General features: G+C 41.3%; 1 protein-coding gene across 1 annotated transcript; it reads left to right on the top strand.

Moving 5' to 3' along the window:
- Window positions 1-4,173: 4,173 nt before the first annotated feature.
- Window positions 4,174-5,178, top strand: LOC137915386 (neurogenic differentiation factor 6-B-like). Its single transcript, XM_068758724.1, has one exon. The coding sequence runs from the start codon at window positions 4,174-4,176 to the stop codon at window positions 5,176-5,178; it is 1,005 nt and encodes a 334-aa protein (XP_068614825.1).
- The last annotated feature ends 11,125 nt before the right edge of the window (window positions 5,179-16,303 follow it).

Below are 16,303 nucleotides of genomic sequence, written 5' to 3'. Positions count from 1 at the left end.
TGAAATTTGGTGGGCGCGGCAGACCCTTTAAATATTTTTTTTATTTTTTTATTTTTTTATCTCTGCTGAGTTGGAGTTTTTTGCTTGTCTGTCTGTCTGTCTGTCTTTCTGTTAGCAAGATAATTCAAAAGGTTACGGACAGATCTTAATTAAATTTTTAGAAAATGTTGGGAATGTTGTCAGGAACAGATGATTCCATTTTGATGATGATCCAGAAGAGATTCTGAATTATGGATCCACTTTGAAATATTTGGTAACATTTCAGTCCATGGAGCTTCAAAATGTGTTCCTCAATATCTCGGTTGATTATTGGCAATTGATTATTTATTATTGTTTATGAAATTTGACCCAGTCGTGAAGGGTGGGGACCTCTATCTCACCACCAAATTTCATCTGGATCGGATCCAGAATGAGGTCAGAACACAAAAACAAAATTGTAACATTGAAAGCCCCCATTAAAAATACACAATACTCAGCTCTGATTCACTTTTACTTTTCACGGTTGGTGTATAAAGACACCAAGAACAATTTAGAACCTTCTGATGAGTATCCAAGTCCAAGTATCACCGTAAGGTGTATTAAAGTTCTATTTGATGATGATCCAGATCACTATGTGGATATCTAATTAGGGGAATGAGCTGCTTGGTGGAGGTCTGCGCTCTCCGAGTGCTTTTCTAGTTTTGAACATATTTGTTACTTAAATATAATCTACTTGACAGATCACCATTAAGTCGGGTGGAAAGTTTGTGCTCAAAGTGCACAAAGAAAATACACATCTTTTGAGTGGAGGCATGCGGGTTCCTGTATAACAAACTTGCTTTGAGTAGGTTTGGACAAAACAAGCTAACAAATGAATGCAATAAAGACTTAAATTCACGTCTTTCTTCTGTTTTCTTCATAATGACTCGTGTTGAGTTTGTAAACATGGAGTATTTACTGAATAATTTCCCCTCATGAATCTGTATGCATTCCCTAAGGTCTCCTGATGCTTTACAGATGTAAGGCTTATGAGTCTATTTGTCATATTTGTTTGGCTCAAGTCAGTTTTAACATGATTATCTAATGATTTTATGATAAATTAACTGGATATTGTTTGGTCTTTACTGCAGCGTGTGATTGTGTTTGCGTTTGAGTTTAATGACCTTCTAATGTGTAACAGAAAGTCTGTTCAGAGGTGAGTGGCATGAATCATGTTTTTCCAACCTTGATGTCTAATCAATACTCATACACATCCAACAGCAAATATATTAAAGGCAGCAGGACGCTGGCTGAAATTATTTGTTGGTGACGTGAAAAAGGGTTAAATTAAAAAGCTGAATGAGAACATTGTTCTTGATCGATAAATACAAAGCTTCATTCACTGAAAACAAGAGGAACAACATTTTTACGAAATTGCAACCATTTTATTAAATCTATTTCTTCAACAGTATTATACCATTAAAAGGTTTTATAAAAATAAAAACTCTTGCAAAACTGCTTCATGGCATTATTTATCTTTTTTTTAAGCATTGGCTATTTGGAAATATTATTCTGACACAAACAGTGCAAATATAAGTTCACTGTCATGATTTAAAAAGAAAAAAAAAAGACGTGTCCCTTAACCAAAATAAAATTAATGACCTGCAGACACTGAGACTGTGACCAGGTCAAAATCCTGTTACCACAGCATGAATACATCCTCACCCACTTCACCTGCACTCGTCACCCATCAGACACAAACTCCTTTTAACTACTGACATCAATTGAGAAACGTTTGCAGCTCAGCATGCGATCGGATGCGCCTTCATTTGCAGCTCCGCACGATGCACACACCATGTCTATAAAAACCGATAATGTGATAATTAAAAGAGCTGACAGGCAAGAACTGTCAGCAAGACGCCACTGATTTACCAACCTCTGCTATTAGTCGTACCTTTCAAATTAAAACGCTTTCACCCACAAAGAGGACAAATAAAATACCAGTTGAAATAATTAATAGGTTTGTATCGGTGTGAAAAACAAAAATGTTAAAGGGTCTCGGTGGAGAAAAATCATCACCGCATCGGATTCAGACCCGAAACATGGATTTCCAGCAGACAAAGATCACACGCCACGTCTCTTCCTCTCCCTCTTTCTTTCTCTCTCAACCACACCATGATTTATTACCTGAAAAGACAAGAGAACTAATTAGTGGAGTAATTAATTAATATAAATTTGCATATTTGCATTTGCAATTAGTGCAGTCAACTGATTAGTCTGAGAAGGGGAGTTTGACTCATCGTGTGTGTGTGTGTGCGTGTGTGTGTGCTGGACCAGAACGCTCAGCAGACCAGCTGAGGCATTTTTGGGGGGACGTCAGTGATGAAGTGACTATTTTATTCTTCATCTTATTTCTGCGCGTGCGCACGCTCGTGTGTGTGTGTTCTCATTTTTACTTAGAAACACAATACACAATGAATGTCTCTCACACACACACTTTAGGCTTTGGGGATGAACGCTCACCTGTGTGTGTTCATGCTGGGCTCACACCTATAGGTCATCAACACAGTGGCCCGATCGATGGTGATGTCCATATATAGATTGATAAATCGATTTCATTGATTGCCTTTGCAACAAGGTCATTCTTTTGTGTGTGTGTACTTGTGTGTGTGTTCCACATAACTGAGGAGTGCATATACCCATATCGAATGCCAGCTGTGCCCCAGTGTGGAGTTGGCTGCGTGCCACCAGGCCTTTTCCATGGGGTGTACTTAAAGTCTACGGTCCTGTGGTACCAACTATGTGCACGCCCACCCCGTTATTCTCACACCATACTGGAATTTCTTAACATGTTTTATATAACTGGTTACTAATTAATTGAGATTAGTTTGTATCTATACCCAACAGAACATTTGTAAAGTTACAATTTTTGCACAATTCAGTTTTAAGAACATTTTCTGGATCTGGATTTTACACTGAAGACGGCTTTGGGATGCTGCTGATATACGTGATGATGTCATTTATTTTAAATTGTTTGACTCCTTTTTGTTCCATCGATTATTTTAAGAAAATAATTGCACAATAATCAATATAAAAATATCAATAGTTGATTGTTGAGACTGTATATGTATGGTTTTAGTCTTTCAATCCAAACAGCAGTAGTACTACTGCATTATATGCGCATGTGTAATGATGACTGTAAAAATATGCTTTCTTCTGACCTTATTTTTCTAAATTAAATAACCAAAATGATTGCTTGTCAGCATCTAAATCAATAAGCATTCACGTGTTGTCCTTTCTGTTGGAGAATAAATCAGTTTTCTGGTCCGACGACGCACTGACGAAGTTAAAGTTTAAACAGGACCTGGTGAGTCTAAAGGCTCAAAGATGTCAGCAAATGAAGATTGTGTCCCCAACTTCATGGGCGATGCCTTTATTCGTGTCTTTCGCATCTTCTGTAAATCTTTCCCAATCTCATCTAAATGTTCCTGAATTAATTTGTTATAATATGGAGCCAATCTTCCTGTCTCACCTGTTGAGGATGCCCGCAGACTCGCATCCCTCGTTTTTTTTTTTCTTCCCCTCACAAAAAGACATGAATTCATCTTCCTTACACGAGGAGATGCAGATATTAGTTGTTATCCCTCTCCGCTCTGTGTTCTTGACGGTAAACGCGGGCCTCCCGGTGCCCATTACAGGAGACGCCAGATGATCGGTAAGGAATCGCGATCCCGTGGGACACTGAGCACGTGGTCTCGGCTGCCACAAGACGTCAGCGGCAGATGGCATGGGTACCCGCTGTTGGCATGAGTGTCATTCCTCGTAGAGAGAGGGAGAGAGAGGGTGAGGAGAACAGAGAAGAGGAAAAGAGCAGAGCGCAGTAGAAAAAGGGATAGTAAGGCTAAAATAATGTTCCACTAATTGCATGAGAAGAAGCTGCGGATTCAGATGAGAGAGATTTGGGGACACGCTCGGCGCGCACTGACCTGAGGTATGTTGTTAAAACGATGTGAATTTAGTGGCTTTAATTGATTAGGTTTATTGATGAAAATGCGTATTCACATTGTTCTTTAGTGGAAAACATTTTTTTTTTTTACATTTTTACTTCCAGTAAAGTTGAGCGTTTTTTCGCGGAGGTGCACAAGCTGCGTGACCTGCGTGCGTGTTCGACTTTACATTTGTTTCCTCTTCCTCTCTCATTTTTGCATAGGAAATATGTTGACACTGCCATTTGAGGAATCTCATATGATGTGTGAGCCGCGATTTGGTGCCAATTATCCCCGCGACAGCATGCCCGAGAGCCTGGAGCAGGAGCGAGCGCACGACCCGGAAAGGTCCAACTCAGACATGAGGGACGTCGAGGACGACACGTCTGACAGAGACGAGGAAGAGAGGGAGGACGATCAAGATGAGGACGGGCTTCCTAAAAAGCGAGGCCCCCGGAAAAAGAAGCACGGCAAGGAGCGGATGGACAGGTCCAGGGTCCGGCGCCATGAAGCCAACACCCGAGAGCGCAACCGGATGCACGGCTTGAACGCCGCGCTCGAGAGCCTTCGCAAAGTTGTGCCGTGCTACTCCAAAACGCAAAAACTATCCAAGATCGAGACCCTGAGGCTGGCTAAGAACTACATCTGGGCCCTTTCGGAGACTCTGAGCGCGGGGAAGAGACCGGATCTGCTCAATTTCGTCCAGACTTTGTGCAAAGGATTATCTCAGCCCACAACCAATTTGGTGGCCGGTTGCTTGCAGCTGAACGCCAGAAATTTCCTCACAGACCACAACGGGGAGGTCATGTTCTCTGGCAGGGCGCCATACGATGCCATGTATTCGTACCCCGGCTCAGACATGAACACCCCGCCCGGTCACAGCGGCAGCGGCGCGGACACCGGCTCCAAACCGTTCAGACACTACGGCTACAGCGGCGTGTACGAGCCCTACTACGAGAACCCGTCCCCAGACAGCGGGAGCTCACATTTCGACGGCCAATTGAGCCCTCCGATGAACTTTAACGGGATCTTTTCCCGAAAACACGAAGATCCGCCAGACTACGGCAAAAGCAGCCATTATGGCATGCGCTACTGCAGTGCGTCCGGGCGCACGGCTCTTGCGCACAACTCCATGTACAGAGTCTCCCCAGAGGCCCGTTTCCCGTACGATCTGCACGTCCGCAGCCAGTCCTTCCAATCACAAGGGGAAATAAATGGCTCTTTCCACAATTAATCAATCAGCTGTTCAACGTTCAACTTTCAGAAGAGATTCAATTCCCCTCTGCAAATGTCCAGAGCAGAACGAAAGGGACTCGCTGAGGCACTGCGAACATGCTCACATCCCACTCAAAATCATTTTGTTTTGATTTTCTTTTAAAAAGAAACATGCCAATCGCGTGTAAATGAGATATGGTGGTTTTACTTGACCTCAAGACTTGCTCCAGTGCTTTTAATTTGGAAAAACACGAGATGGATTCAAGATGGATCTTCTGATTGGTTTCACAGAGATCAGATTCAGGCTCGCTGCCACATATTTGTTTGGAAAACCACAAATATAAAATAATTAGTTACAAGTGCTGAGTTTTCTCAGATTGTTTGGAGTAGTATTGCAAAACGATGGTGCAGTGGAAAAACATTTTTTTTTTTTATTGGGATCACAACATTTAAACGACATTCAATATTTGTACAAAAATAAAACAATCAGCTAAAATGAAACAACAAGCAAGAAGAATTTAAAGACGTTTAACTTCATCAGGGAATATTTGCTGAGGCGTGATTGGAGTTCACAGATTGAGTCTTTTAGCAATAAAAGTCAATGGAGCTATGCAAAACAGCCGAATGCAATCTTTGTTCATAAAACACGATATATGTATATTTATGGGACGTTTTTCATTGTCAAATATCTAATTGAAATGATGACAATTGGAAAAAAAAAAACATTCAGAAACGTTTGGAGCATGTGTTCGGGAGACGACGTCATCTGTACAAAGGAAACGCATTTGTATTTGGAGTAAATAGTGTGGTAACGAGGTGAATGTAAATTATTATTGTATTTATTTATTTAAGCTTTTTTTTTATTATAAGTCCGACCATTTAGATGTGGATAATATATTATAAATAATAACGTGAAATTCTACATTATTAACTTTTATGTGAATTTCCATACATTCACAGTTTGTTTATGTTTCATCGATGTATATTTCACTAAAAGTCGAAGACTGAAAAGAAAATCATGTCGTGGGAAGTTATTAAAACTACATAAATCCGAGACATCATGCCTTAAAATGAGATGTTCATCATCAATATGCAACGAAATGTCCGCTCTGGATAGTTGGATGTGAACTTTTACTCTTCCTGCTGAAGAGCAGCTGATAAACTTCATGTCTTAAATGTTGGTGACTGTGCTCATAAATACTGTTGCTTTTGTAACATCTCCTGAACGACGAATGATTATATTTCTATTTTCCACTTCTTTCACGCACACACGCACACACACACACACACTATTTCTCTCACGCACACATTCAAAAAAAAAACTCGTTATGGATCGAAATATTCGTGAAGTAATGTGTGAATGTTTTGTGATGTGTTTTTGTCGCAATAAAATGAAAGGGTTTTCAGAGGCTTTATGTTGTAATAGCTTCTCAGCTTTCTGTAAAAATGATCGACAGCCGAGCGGAAGGCAATTTAGAAAGTTGTTAGAAAAATAAATCATGAAAGAAAATCGCCCTGGGCGTAATTTCATATATTTGTTAATTATTGAGAAATGAAAACATGTAATAATCTTACATAACCCCCGAATGAGGCCTGATTATTAACTCAGTCTTGAAGTAACAAAGCTTTGCATTTTAAAACTTTTATTCATTTAGTTATTTGACCCAATCGTAAAGGTCCGATTTTTAATTTTTTTTTATTAAACAATTGTGAAACTAAGTAAATATTGCTCGCACTTTATAAAAGTCTGTATCTGAGAGTCTTAATTTGGCTTCATTTCAAGCGATCACGTGATTGATTAATGACGACTATGCCCACGAGGAATTGGGTGTCAGCCGCGGAGCGCAGAGAACTGATCCCAGAAACAGCAGCTTCTCTCCGGAGGTTTTCCACCGGCTGATCAGGACAGTCTCTCCAAATGAACGAAAGTAAAAGTAGGTTTCTTTCCGGTATTTTTACTACATCCATTGGCGTCCGATCGATGCCATCCGGATTACGGACCGGCTTGCGTGATATTTTAATGGTCAGGTGTCTTAATGAGAGGCCTGCGGGCGCGGGGTGTGGGCTAATTTCATATAATCAGTGGTAAACTGATGAAGCCGACGTTAATGAAATTATATGGAGAAAGTCATTTATTTGTGTTAGGATCATCGGCAACAGCGCTGTGAAAATGCATTACGATGAAAACGTATTAAGAAACGTGAAACGATCCAAATTCCGATTACTGTATTGGAAAAGTTGAAAGCGCAACGAGCTTCACCAACACTTGTCTGTGATGAGTTTTGGAATCTCGTGGTCCAGTTTGAATGTAAGATGTTGGTTATTTAAGCATTCCATGCTTGTATACGAAAACTAAGACACACACACAAAAAAAACTTTTTTTTACTTAACTTTAGTCTCTTGGTATTTTTTTTTATTATAGAGGAGAAACTAAACCCTTGCAGCTTCGGTTTGTGGTGAACTTTTAATTTTGACTTCTTGATTTGTGAGTGAGTGATCTGCGTGATCTGCATGTCAGGGTTAACAACAATGATAGAATGCACAGCAAAAGCATAAAGAAGCATATTTCCAATCCGTGCACGATCGAGTCACTTTCGTGCTAACAGTATCTCTGTTGCTGTTCAGTTCATCCAACTGGCAACCAGTAAATCAGCATTTATTCAGTTCTGCAGAGCTTTCTAATGACTCAGAATATCACAGCGTGAGATTCCAAATCAGCATGAATCTCTTGTTCTCTTTCATTTTGTGCAAAAAAGTCATTTCAGGGCTATCATACTGTATAGCACATTGTGGCTTTGCTTTTACAGACACATCAAGTTAAGTCACATGAATAGCAAACCTTTGAATTCAATTCTGATTTAGCTGTGGATGAATAAAAGAGTAAGAAGCATCACAGGGCAATTGTCTTGGGTTTAATTTGGTACTCAGGAGTCACAAATTTTAAATATTGCAATACATTTTGAGGGCAAAGGATGTGAAACTCTGTTGGGACGTCCTTCATGTTGGTTTGAACGATGAAATAAATGCTGCTATTCTAGAAATCAAAGATCGGATTATGTGAGATAAATCCAAAGTCTTTGTATAGAATATGAAAATTCACATGGTTTTTATGGACAAGATGCTTTTTGTCCTCTCCTCATTCTCCCAGTCATCCTCCTGTTTCTCAACATTGTCAGAAACTCAAAGACCTCATTACCTGAGGTCTCTTTGGTACCGAGGATCATCTCTTTAGTATCATCCTTCCCCACCAGGCCTTGTTTATCTCATCTACTAAAATTCTCACCTTGTCAGTCTTAATGTTGCGACACGTGAATATGCATGTGTGTGGATTGGAGGCTGAATTAAATCTCTCTCGGAGCCTATAGAGAGGATGACAAGTGTGAGGACGAGCTGAGCTGAGAGGGGAGGGGTGGGTGTTTGACGCCTACACGGTGCACGGGGGCCACATGAAGCAGTTTAGCACAGGGTCAAACACGTACACGGACCTCTGCATTCATGAAGCTCATTAAGATGTGTAGAGAGAGAGTGAGGGAGAGAGGAGGAGAAACAAGTATAGGGAGAGAGAGAGAGGGAGCATATGGCCTGGCTCTGCGTGGGAGGTGAAGGACAGGAATGGGGGATATATATCAGGCAGAAGTGAATTTGCAATGAGATAATGGTGTCACAATTAGTGCAAAAACAAACAATGTGATTCTATAGGAAATGGCTGCAGAGCCGCAACAATCATCCCAGAAGTTGAGAAAAGTTTTTACATCCGCAACACAGAAAAACACATTTTTCTTTATATGTTTATTATTTTGTAGTACGTTATGGTAATTTATTGTAATCTGGAGTCTTTCCTGCAACGCCTGAAAATCTGAGCACCAGTCAAGAAAAATGAAAATAATATTCTCTGCCACATCGGCAGCATCCTCGAATTCCGTGCCATTCCCAAGCCCCAGATGGTGTGGGATGGGAAACGTTCCCCCATTAAATTCCTAATAATCATTTCTCCTGCGGAATCGGGGGTGGCGGCAGTGGGGAAGGAGGAGGGTGGTGTGTGTGTGTGTGTGTGTGTGTGGAGTGTATGCGGTTGGGAAGTGTGGATTTGGTTGGTGGGTGAGGGGAGTAGAGGGATTTGGTGTTTTAATTAGACAGATTTAAGGAGCTGAACCCCTCTCAGAGAGCGAGCGAGAGAGAGAGAGAGACATTGTGTGTGTGTGTGTGTGTTGCAGGTCACGGCCGGGCTGATGCTGCAGCGGAGGAGGCCTGACACTCCACTACGGTGGGCCAGGATCTCATTAACGTGTCAGATTGGTGGATCAGTCTCTCTGGCAGCCTGCCTGGCCTCTCACAGGAAGTACTTTCTCTCTATCTGTGAACTTGGCACTGAGAGGTTAGACAGGGGGGGGGGGGGGGAGGTGAGGGGGATATACTGGCCTGGAGGAGAGGGGCGAGGCATTAATTATAATATTTGGTCAGATTGGATAAATATTGAGTGCAGGATTGTGGTTTAAAAGCTGCTTTTCACCTTCAGGGAGCAGAAATGAATGCGTTATGAATAGTGGCACTGAGCGAAAGCAGACAGGCTCCTGCAGTCAAACTATTTTCGAGGTGGCGATATGCTAAATATGTGACAGGAGCATCTGCTGCGACATTACCTTCGTGCGTTGTGCTCTTTGTCTCGGGGTATAGTCAGACTAGCTTTACACGACTGTTTGAAAAAGTGAGTGTAGCTCGAGTATGAGAGCGTAAAGGGTGGGAATGGAGCAGATGGGAAACATACAGGGGTGTGATCCTCTGACACCACACCAACACCCTATTTCAGTGCAGACTGAGAGACAAGGGTGCTACTGGGTGAAGAGGGTTTGACACCCATAACTGTGAATACAAGCATCTGGTAGTCCTGAATGCACCGTGGTAGATAGATAGATAGATAGATAGATCGATTAGTTACCCGCCTCAGTTCCACTGACACTAATGACCAAATTTACCACATTCCCATTTGGAAATGAGAGATCACCGACATTAAACATGTAAGAACAAGTAGGAACTTTCTCGGCTCATCTAGACTAATTATATAGTGCTTGGTGAAGAGTCATTAGGTACATAATTAACTATCTATTAGTATGGAGAAAGAATCCATTCATAATATCGATACTCAGGATTTACTGTTCTTTCTTAACTGAAAATATATTGTTTCATAATCACGGTCACCCACATGAATTTTGATTGACCATCAATATCAACATTTAAAGTAGTTCACTTTGAGCAGGATAACATTTGGTATACGCAAACATCAGCTGGCAAAAACCATTGACAAACAACAATGTGCATCAACAAATTCAATTATTGATTTTATAGAAAATTATAGAAAGTGCGGTTTACATTGTAAAACCTGCAGATGAGAGATTTTTGTGGAGGCTGTGACAGTGACAAATGTCCAAACTGGCAGCAGAGTAATGTTCTCGATGCATGATCTTTGTATGGGGAATATATTTGTATTTCTTTTTAGTATTCTAGTCAATTCTGTGCCATCACCAATCTGTCCCATACTGCCTTTCAAGCATTTCCTATGGGACTCATGCTGTGTTCACGAGGCCTCTCTCCCTCTTTCTATCTGCAGAGGGAAGTGAGCTGTCTTTGGAGGGTTGGATTCTTGGTGGCGGTCCAAAAATGTGTCACTCGGGACACGCATGGCCTGCTGGAGGCAGGAATTCTGTCGCTAATGGGCTCCGCAGCCGTCGGCACCACCTGGGGATATGGGAGACGGGATGGATGGATGGGGGGAGGATTGAAGATGGGAAGGAGGGGGGCAAGAAGAAGGAGCTTATGCAGCACAATGCGTTGGTAACAGGAGGGTGAGATGCGATCTATCTATCTATCTATCTATCTATCTATCTATCTATCTGTCTATCTATAATGAAACACTATTATTCACTCCTATATGAAAGCTATTTGAATGTATTTTTTTATTTTTTTTAATCTACAGCAATAAACAGCACGCTTCTAAATTTTATTAGGCATAAACCGAGTGGTTTGCATTCAATATGTTCTTTGAACTTGTGAAATTTATGTATTTAGAAGGAGAAGTCAACATTTTCCCCTGCCATGAAAGACAGCTTATAAAAAATGTGAAGGCATAAACAGGCAGGGCAGGTGTTGACGATGCAAATGAAACGGATGACAGATGGTGAGCCTTGCAATTGCTCACTGTGCAGATAATGGATGGAGGTAATCAAATTCCTCTGAGGCTTTGGGACTTTCTTCAGAACTTTCCCATCAATTGCACCATCAAACAGTACCGCCGCCAAATGCAGCCCCCCTCTCAAAAGAAATGATACAAAGAAGTTACAAGATTTTGTTTGCTGTTGGTCTTGCCTGTGTTCTGCAGCAAATGTTGAAAATGCACTGTTCGCTTACTGTTTGTGGAACCGACGAACTCCACAGATCAAATATCCGTCTTAAAGGCATAGTCTTCATCCTTTTACGGCATTATCCAGGTGTTGTTTTATCTTCATACATGTCTCTGTATCTGCAGCGAGGGATCAGACGACTAGCAGACTATCATGTACTGCCACTATAACATCATCAAGCCAACAAAGTAGGCCCGCGCGGGGGGGGGGGGTGTTATGTTGTGCTATCTGATCGAAGATTTCATTGATTATCCATCCGAACTGAGCGTTCTCATGAAAATTAGCATCTGATGTGTTCCTTTCACTGGAAAAACAGGCAACAGTTCAATAAAGACATTTCCCCATCAGTGTGAGGACACTCATTTGATTTTCATAGGGCCCAGTTTGAAGGTCAGTTTAATGGTCCGTTCATCTTTTGTATTCGTCTTGCTTCAGTGAAAGCTTCAAAACAACGAGGGTCAGGCGACATGCTAAATGAGATATTTTTTTATGAGCTAAATATGTCATTAACAATGCGTATAAGTGAGTATTTCTGTTGTGCCGCGCAACTTATTCGCTGCAGAATCTATCAAAGTATCTATGGGAAAATTCATTTTGCTTTCAGTGGTGTCAGTGTGGAAGACAAATGCTGTCCTGTCGGACAAGACTTGAAAATGCCAATTCTGTATCTGAAGAGATTTTCCTGCCATAACACTCAAGAGCGGCATAATACTGCAACAATTCTCTTTCACACTTCCAGCAATGATAACAGCTTCAAGTGTCAAACATATGTCGGCAAAAAAAAAAAAGCAGAAAGTATCACAGAGGCAAAGTGAAGGAGGTATGCTAAATATCACAAGTTTTTATGTGTCAGTTGATGCTGTTAATATATATATATATATATATATATATTAAATAAATGTGATAATTGCTCCTTTAAAATCTCAGGACAGCACACCATATTGGTCATGTAAAAGGTGCTAAAGCATTTGCTTTCATTCCTTTCTGCATTTGTACAATAATACTGGTGCAGCAGTTTTCTGACAGGCTGGTCGGTGACCCGCTAGAACAGTCAAACGCATGTAATGAGAGGAAAAACTCATGATGACAAGGAGACATATATTGCTAAAAAAATATCACACGTGAGTGTCAGATGTGTTTTCCTGTTGTTCCCTGCTCCAGCACATCAAGGGCACATATAGCCAAGTGAGTGTATTAACTTTTTCAAACTCATTTGGATAAATCTCTCCCTGAGTTACCTTAGCCTGTGTGAAATTCCCAATTAACTGTAGCGTGGCAAAATTTCAAAACAACAGCATGTGAAATTTCTTAATGGATTCTTTTGTTTCAGACTGGCACAGATGAGGAATGAGAAAGGCACATGTATGGCGAGCGTTTAGTTAGGCGAGCCCATGTGATGGCGTCCGTTCACGGCTGACAGAGCGTTGGTATCCTCGGGCATCGCTGCCAAGCTGCCAGTCTGTGCCGTCACACCTTGCTGCCTTTAAAGATTGCCCTGCAGAGACAGGGAGGGGGTATAGAGGGCCTCACATTTTTAACAACACACAGTCTGGCAACCCAGGAGGGTTTACGACTCAGGATCGATGCCAAGAACTGCCCGCCAGAGAGAGGGAGGGGTGAGGGGGAGGAGAGGAGGGAAGAAGATGCAAGGAGATATGAGGGTGTAGCACACATACAGTGTCAGGCATCCATCAGTCACATTCACGTGCGTGTGTGTGTGTGGGTGGGTGTGTGAGGAGAAGCAGGTATAGGCCTAATATTGGGGTGTATATCCAACCGCATAGTGTGTCAAATAAATTCATCTGGCTTTCTCTATGGCATGTTAAGGGACAAAAAAAAGTGTGCACACATATGATGTACCGCTAACCACACACACGCGCACACACACACACACACAAATGGCAGTGGATGGCAGAATGTAAATGAGCTGGTTATTACACAGCAACGTTCATCAAGCTGAGCTGGAAAGACTTCAATGGCCCTGATGAATATGCATGCAAATTTGTTAATTAAGTTAATTATTCTGCTGAAAATTCATTTGTCTTCCCAAGGACATTTCTGCGATGATTTTAACATGTTTCCACCATTAGTCATGCACGGTGCTGTTGAAAATCACTTCTGTTCACCTTTTGGAAAGTTGCGTCCAAAAAAGAGGGATAGAACCTTTACAAATGAGGAGGATGAGGGACGAAGCAGGAAGAGGACAACATGTCAGGGTGTGGGGTGTGGATGGAGGTAGACGGCAGCTGGTGCAGCCTGAGGACAAGGACTGGTAAGCCAAAAAGTACAGTCTGCAGGATATTAGCTCAGTGGGTAGAGTGTTGAAGAATCAGTGCCAGGTCTGGGGTCTAGTTCTCATCGGGACCATCCCAAAAATGTTTTCATTCATTGTACTGCAAAATACTTTGGATCAAAATATATGTTAAAAGGCATCATGTGATGTGAGGCTATGCTACGTTTTTTGATCTCATGACAGAAATGTAACTTCTGATATGTGGAGGTTAACGTTTTGCAGTTTATAAGCTGAATACATAAATGTTCTAAATATTTTTAATGGTTTCCGTTTGATCAAATACATTTAATATACAGTATGTTGCTTTGTGCTATTTCATTCCATGTCATGTGGATGCCGGTCATAAACCTTTCACCTCCAGGCAGAGAAAAACTCCTCTATCGGATTAAGGAGCGGGGAGTAGGGAGGGAGGTATTCGACCAGCATCCTGTCGTGTGCTGCGAACCACTGTGTGACCAGATGAGTGGTGAAAACGGACATTATCTCACACAACAACATACTTGTTGAGTTTGTCTCCACCCTTACATCGTTGTAAGGGAGTTAATCGAATCGTATCGCATCGGAGGTTTTATATCTTGAATGAATAGGATCGTGGCAAGTGTGTTGAGATACGAATCGAATCGGACAGAGACCAGAGATCCCCATCCCTTGTACATACTATGTCCTGCTCGGTTCATGTATGAGATGGGATTCATCCCTGAGTGACTGTGAACTAGTGGCTTGTTATTGGTTACGACTAATACTTCACACCTCCTCCTCGTGAAAGAAAACTGAAGTTCACCTTAGAGCAATTGTTCAATTTAGGAGACATTTCCAGCCAAAAATGATAAAGAAAGTGATGCAAGGTCTCAAGCAATGAAATGAAGACTATTAGCTTTATTGGGAACGTTTATTCAGTAGTTCATTTAGACTGACGTGACATACTATTACTGTACTTTGGGCTTGTCCCGTGAGGGGTCGCCACAGCAAATCAATATTCTCCACTTCACCCTGTCCTTTAGATCGTCCTCCCCAACACCAGCCACTCGCATGTCCTCCCTCACGGTTTCCATGTATCTTCTCCTGGGTCGTCCTCGAGCCCTGTTCCCTAGCAGTTTCATCCTCAGCATCCTTCGACCGATATAGTCCCTGTCTCTCCTCTGGACACATCCGAACCATCAAAGTCTGGTCTCTCTGACATTATCTCCAAAACGTCGAACCTTTACTGTCCCTTGACTGACATGACATAAGCAAATGATAATGTTATAAAACAGCATGAAAGCAACTGATACATGTCTAAAAGCCTTTGTAATTTGTTCAGAGGAAGGAGAAATTGCTACTATGATGTGCACAAATGGTTATGGGAAAAGCACCAAAGCAACTGAGAAAAACTGTGAAATAACTCAGGTTATAATCAATACTGTGGCCAAGTCAGAAGAAAAGAAACTGCAAGTCTCTCAAGTTTAGGACTTTTGCCCTATAATTACAAAATAAAGGCCAAAAAGCAGGAATTTGATCTAATATCTATCCAATGCCCTTGAACACTGGATGTACGATAAACTGCATCCCATCATTTTTTTGAACATTTTATTTCATTGAAAAATTAAATCATGATGAGGTGCATTTGCGAAATGTCACGCTTGCCAATGTATGTCATTTAAGGATTAAGTAATCTATATTTGTTTGCTAAACAGTAGTTTGTAATGATAAGGCCGATGCACATTTCCATGGCAGTCCATATTAACAAGTAATAAGACTTTATTAGCAATATGAGCAAAACACACACACACATTCAGACATTTGCAAAGCATCAATTAAATTCACATATGGTTCGAGTAATTATCGTTATAGATAACTGAAATTAAAGGGGAGATAGCTATGTGAAAAAGGAGGCTGAGTTGCCCTGGAGAAAAGAAGAGCAGGGAGTGAACGTTAGGGCCAGGGAGGGCTCGTCGAAGAAAACAGCAACAGCTGTGTAGCTTGTGGCTAAAAACAGGATGGAACAACAACATCATTTGCAAAGAATATGATCTGGGAAAAGAGATACTCACTTCACGATTAGAAATGAGATGCCTTGGATTGGCTTTTAAATTTCAGTTTAGCTCATTTTAATATATTGTCTCCAAGGTCTGGTAATATTATTTATTATTGTCATAATAAACTTCATGTGTATTGTTTTATTTGCATACTAAAGCCAAAAATCCCAAAGTAAAATCTGAGTCATTTTCCCACCGGCAGACACGCAGCATGGTCGGTCACCATCTGAAAGAGGTTTGATCGCTTCTTTGCTAAAAGCTGTTTGCAAACAGTTCAAAAGTGCTGTAATATGAGGGATGCCTTGCAAAGGAGTTAATAGCTGTTGACGAAACTTAATCACGGTACAAACTCACCACTTTGGAGGTCACTGGTTTCACGCGTTCACTGACTCATTTATTTGTACATTATTTGAAAAGACAGCATCCAATATTTTGCTGCTA

The sequence above is a fragment of the Brachionichthys hirsutus genome, unplaced genomic scaffold, assembly GCF_040956055.1.
Source record: "Brachionichthys hirsutus isolate HB-005 unplaced genomic scaffold, CSIRO-AGI_Bhir_v1 contig_274, whole genome shotgun sequence".
NCBI classification, from domain to species: Eukaryota; Metazoa; Chordata; class Actinopteri; order Lophiiformes; family Brachionichthyidae; genus Brachionichthys; species Brachionichthys hirsutus.
The sequence above is the reverse complement of the archived record's forward strand: the minus strand, read 5'-3'. Positions and strand labels throughout refer to the sequence as shown.